At 39.6% G+C, this 6,000-nt stretch overlaps 1 protein-coding gene across 1 annotated transcript in view; it reads right to left on the reverse strand.

Annotated features, from left to right (window-relative positions):
• Positions 1 to 3,336: 3,336 nt before the first annotated feature.
• The window catches only part of LOC106954661 (wiskott-Aldrich syndrome protein family member 3), a 45,027-nt gene continuing 42,363 nt past the window's right edge, over positions 3,337 to 6,000 (reverse strand). Inside the window, exons 12-13 of the mRNA XM_015044340.1 lie at positions 5,792 to 6,000; positions 3,337 to 4,849 (exon numbers count right to left, since the gene is read on the reverse strand). Of these exons, the coding sequence (XP_014899826.1) occupies positions 4,692 to 4,849; positions 5,792 to 6,000 (367 nt within the window). The 3' untranslated portion in view covers positions 3,337 to 4,691. The remainder of the gene's footprint in view (positions 4,850 to 5,791) is intronic.

The raw sequence follows: 6,000 nt of genomic DNA on the forward strand, positions 1-6,000 counted from the left end.
AAGATAACCTTCATAACCTTGCCGCCACGCCAAAAGAACAAGACTTGAGTCATCCACATTGTACATGGCAAAACAGTACGTGTGTGATTTATTTTGCTTTTTCCTCTGACCTCTCGGTCTCCATCCTCTCCTCTCCGCTGTGTCACCATCTGTGTACCGAAAACGGGAAACGGCGCCCGTGGTTTCCACCTCCGCCCTGCCAAACTCTGCCTCCTGACCATGCTGACTGTGCCTCCCCGAGAACAGTGGAGTCATGGTTGCTCAATTTACGCAACAGTTACGTTTTTCTGCTAATGCTGAACCACAGTGGTTGCTTCCTTTTAGTAAGAATCTGCGTGGGTCCAATGACTCACGGTAGACGAGGGGGAAATATAAGCCTCCTGTAGGAAATCACATCAGATTTTACAGGAAGTCCTCCTTTACCGGAGCCAAGGCCCCGCTTTTTAAACTTTTAGCCATCTTATTCATAACATTACAGTGGACAGCTAAACAAATGCAATTTTCTTGTATAAATGTGGGCGTGGACCGATTGTATGCTTCGTGGGACATTAGTGCATCACGCTATGCATTACTTACTAGCTCCAACCAACATGGCCGCCAGATCAGTGGCGCCCCCTGGAAAACCTAGGTGACACTGCAGGTCTCCCAAGAGAATCACGTTCATAGAAACCCATGCAGTCTTTGTCAATGAAGAGATAAATGTAAAAAAAAAAATAAAATAAAAAATTCATTGGGTTTTACATGTACTTCTTCATTCAAACAAACAAAAAAATGCATAGGCCTATTTTTCTTTCTTTTTCTTTTTTTTAGTCGTTTCCTTAAAAAAAAATTCATCCCTGTAAAAATTTTCTGGGGTTGCCAGGCACCATGGGATTATCTTGCCATTTCAAATACTGAAATATATGTTTTAACTAGGAAGGAAATCATAAATCTGTCACTTACAGTGGACATCATGTATCATTGTTTACATTTTAAACAATGTAAACAATGATACTAGAAGTGTATCCCCCTTCTAGTGGGGATATACTGATCTTAAAAATACTTTTAAGTGATATTTTTGGGAGAGAAGTTTCTTTAAGTTATAGTTATTATATGCTAGTTTAGCTATGATGAGCAACTTTGTAGTATGTACATATCGTACCTTTCAAACTAAAACAACATATTGAGGTATTGCAGCTAAACTCGAGGTCATATGAGGATGATGCTACGAATAGCATGCTAGCAAATGAAAGTATCTCAGAAATGAAAGGGTTTTGATAGTGGAGCTGATAACACAACAGAGCTCAAATATTGTTTTCAAGTGTGAAGCTACTAAAAAAAATAAAAAAAAACAGGATGACACCAATAGAAGCAAAGGAAACCCAACATGCTGTTTTAATCACTATTTATTGACTTTAGTCACATGCATACTTGCTTACACAGCTGATTTTAGTGTGCAATACACAGCTTAACTTTGTTTTATTGTCTAGGTTATAGTAAACCAAATGCATTTAACCTCGAAGGCTGCTTTACCAAAAGTCTATACAACATGATTCATTTTGTCACATTTTCAACACAGAAGAACATTTTCTTTAAAAGCCAGAAGCCATAGATACACAAAGTACGGGTGTTTGAAGAACTTCAACATTTTGTGTCTCTGTGGTTGTTTTGCTATTTGTTGGCAAGTCAGTCAAGCTGGAGTTTTACATTCTCTGAATCTTGGACAGATTTCGTTAAACGCGTAGATGGGTGTGTATCTATGACTCCCACACAACAACACGACCACCGAAGAACAATTTGGATAATATAGCAGATTTGATGCCTCTTGACTTCTCAGTTACAACATAAACTTTATTTTTTTTCTTTTTACAGTAAACTCTCACCGAGCTTTGTGGAAAAATCCACGCTGGCTGTTTATATGTGCTTTTTTTTCTGTTTTGTTTCATGGCACGGTTTGAAAATCTTAGTTCGGATTTTTACGGAGAATACCAAGAACTCATCAACATGTCGTATCATTCAGTCCTTAATCCAGATGTGATTGTATTCTACAAGAGTGCAAATTCTGAGTAAGCCAACTTATTGAGTGTGTGTGTGTGTGTATATATATATATATACACACACATCCTCCAAAAAAAGCGTGGCATCATCTGAAACGTAGCGACACGATAAGTTTTTTTTAAACGTTTTGAACACCGAAGCTTTAAAACGGTCTCAGAAACTGAAAAATAAAGATTTGCTAAAGTAAACACGTAAAAAATAAACCCTTAGTGTTTTCTCTATCAAAAATGCTGCTTCTGATGTAAAATCCGATACAAGACTCTAGTATCAAATGCTTCTTCTGCTGGATTTTTACTTCTGTTTGAGATGAGAATACGTCAGGTTAATCTGCTAAGGAATAAAAATCTTTTAGCTGGCTTCTTGGACACATCTTCCACTCTGTCATCTGGGTCCTCACCTAATAAAAAATCCCTAAAATAAAGCAAATGAATCACTGCAGCACTTTAAAAAAGAAAGAAAAAAAAGCACATTATAAAAACACGACAGTCCAATCAGTCCACACTGAGGATTAGCCAAACCTATATTGAAAAGAGAGAAGAGATATCATACTATATATTAGCGTTGCAAGTTTCTCACATTTATGTATTTATAATTCACAAGAGCCTCCACGGAAAGCAACGGTATTAAGCAAGTGGGGCCACCAAAAGGTACAGATGTCAAGATGAAGAACTTTGTTTTTTTGTTGTTGTTGTTGTTGTTGTTATGAGTACGGTGCTGGTTGTGGTTTAGCCTTGAAGCATTTATAGAAGACCACGGCATACAGTCACAGGCTGAAATATTCGGCTTTGAGTTTGGAATGGCTAACAAAGGGTGAGAATAATAATAATAATGATAATGATAACTTTAAGAAAGCACAAAACAGTGGGATAAGCTAACTAGCTGGCCTGACTGACCGAAGCAATGATATGTAGGCAGAATAACAACTTTAAACAGACTGGTGAGGCTAATCCCATGTTAGCGTTAGCATTAGCTGCGTCTTTTATCACAGTTTACCAAACTACCTCAGTGGGAGGTACAGTTTATCATAATCATAAAAGATCAACAACTACATCAACTTTTGGGAGCCTGGTTTCCAAACCACTTTTGCCAAAATGTCTAACCCCAACTTATAAGAAAAATAAAGTTTTATTATCGTACCACAAGACCAAACAAAGCTTTAAAACACCTAAAATTAGATATTTCTTTAAAATAACCTAAAATATTGTTCTTATTAACAAAGTGAATTCTAAAAATAATAGAATAATCTTTTGTGGATTATTATTAAGTAGGCCATGTTATGCTTTTTCTCAGAAATTTGTATCTGTACTCCAAATCGGTGATGGGCAGTTGAGTAATTTAGCAGTTTAAATGTCTTTTTTTGCCTGAATTTATTCAAGATTAATTTAAAAAAATGTTTTTTTCTTCCTGCCAACGAAGAAGAGATTGCTAATTTGCATATAGAATATACAATAGATATGAATGAAGGGCAAAACTCTGACCACTAGATGGCATTAAAGTGTTTCTAATATGATCTGTGATATGCATTACTGTATAATTGGGTCAAAAAATGCTAATTCTTCTGGCTACAATTTCTTATATTGAAAAAAATCTCCCTACAGTCTTTTTTTTAAAAGTAATTTTCATTAAACTCTTAAGTCTGTAAATATATAAATACGCCAGTACAGTGGTTTTCTATACCAATAATTTAGAAACAAACATAACATGGACTCTTTGTTAAAATATGCAGTGCATTATGATCAATCAGAAATTGCATGAAAACACAATTCCTGTATTATTCATCATGTGTGGTTTTAAATAAAGGTATTAACGCAAACATAAATATATCCGAGAGAAAACAAGCCTGTTGAAGTTCTCAGCTACCTTGGCTAACTTCCTCTTTAAGTTAAATAAATTATGAACTATTTTGTGAATGAAGCGAAGCTCAAATATCTAGCTGGAACATGTGATAGCAGCTCACCTGGAGAGCACCGGTGCTGATCCTGTTGGTCAAGAGGACCAAACTCCCAAAAGTTTGGCTTCATTCCACAGACAGGCACAGTCATCCGCTAACAAGCTATCATCTTCCCTGATTATTCTGACTTGCTTCCTCAAATTCTTGCGGAACATTTGGCAGAGTCGTAAAGATTGCACTATCGTTAATCTTTCTTGTGCTGTACCATGTGCTCTGTAAACACATTAAACCCCGTAGTCACAGGGGGGCGCTGCCTACATACTGCTAATAACTACCGCTGGGGTGTGAATATAGGGAGACGTTTATGGGTTTATTTTTCACAGCTCCGTGATTGCGGTTAAAAACGAGCGGACGGGGGGCGGGAGGCTGCCGAGATGGAGGGCGTGTTTATTGTGCCTCACACCACGGGCAGTCTGACATGAAAGCCTCTCGGCTCTCAGTTCGAGAAGAGCAGTTGTGAGGGGCAACCATGCATGATGAAAGTATCGAGCTGTCGCCCGGCCTTCTCCGAGCCCTGCTCCGGCGATATGTGTAAACAAATGTATGATTGGTTTTTAGTCAACCTCGTAGTTAAAATGCGAACCTTAAAACTAATCCGACACCTTCGTTATTAACTCAATGTAAAGTTTCTCTCTCTGTTAGCTCTGCCAGTCCAGCCTTACAAAGCTCCATCTCATTTTTTTCTCTTATTTTTCTTTTTTTTTTAGTCAGACCACTCGTTCTCATCCAGCTCCGAGTCGTCGTCGGATTCGCTGTACTCCACGGCGATGCGGCGTGACAGGATGGTGGCCACGTCGTTGCCGACAGGCTCCCGCTTGGCTTCCTGTTCCCTCTGCTCCTGAACCTTCCTCAGCTGGATGCCTGTGAAGGGAGGAGCAGTGAGGTCTGATGAGAGCTTTGTCTCTAAATACTACTGAAAATATCTTCCATTTTATCAAACTGCAAGCATAAACTATTAAGGATTAAGGGTGTTTTCACACCTGATAGTCCTTGTTCAATTGGAAACCAAAGTTTAGCTGGTGCAGTTCTCTTTCACAGGCCATTGTATCAAACTATCCAAACCATTTGAAAAACCTGTTCACCTCCTTGCCTGTGGGGGCGCTGCACCAAGAACCATTGAAGGAAACAACATGAAAACCTCAGAAGTTTACATTCTTTGCAAAATGTAACAAAAAATGGAGTTGCTTCAGATTTTAGCCTTTGTAGGATTTCCCTTTTGTCTTTGGCTAAAGACCATGAGTCAAGCAATAGACTTTTGCATTTTTTTGGTTGTATTTACCCAGAATGCCTTGTGCTATAGTCCCATTCCTGCTTTTGGAGCAGTCTCTGGTCTGCTTGGTGTTCAAACCTGGCGCCACAGATCACTTCAACCAATCAGAGACCGAGGTTTATGGTGGACCAGAGTTTGCTTATATGGTCAATTGTGCATTCATACCTCCCCAAACAAACTGGACATTCTAGGCAAGCAAACTAGAGATTGATCAAAGTAGACTAAACAGGGCTGGTGTGAATGCACCAGGGAGACTGAGGTCAGGCATGTTTTTTTATTGACTGGATCTCTATAATCACTGTCCGCCTTTACCGGTCTACACACTAACAACTTCAAGAAAGTTGGTGTTTAGAAAATGTTAATGTCTTCCAATAAGCCATAATTACTTAGTTATATTTTCAAATTTCCTGTCAACTTTAAACATTTTTTAACTCAAAAACACGGTATTGTCCTCTACCACCAAGGCTAGAAAGTTTTCTGGGAGAAAGCCTGAAAGATATTCGCCACACATGTAGAAATCCTGGCACTCATACCTCTGCGTATGGCGGCCAGCAGGTCGGAGCGTGCGTCGCTCATCGGGATCATCCCCAGCATGGTCGACTTCCTCGTCGAAGGTGCTGAATCCACGGCCGTCTGGCCGACAGCGGCGTGTGGCGGGGACGGGTGAGCCTGGTGTCCCACGGGCACTCCGGGAGGTGGGGGCGGAGGGGCAGCTGGAGGTGCACCTGAAGGGGGGTGGGCG

The sequence above is a fragment of the Poecilia latipinna genome, unplaced genomic scaffold (assembly GCF_001443285.1).
Source record: "Poecilia latipinna isolate Pla-1442-1.1 unplaced genomic scaffold, P_latipinna-1.0 Scaffold670, whole genome shotgun sequence".
Classification (NCBI taxonomy): Eukaryota; Metazoa; Chordata; class Actinopteri; order Cyprinodontiformes; family Poeciliidae; genus Poecilia; species Poecilia latipinna.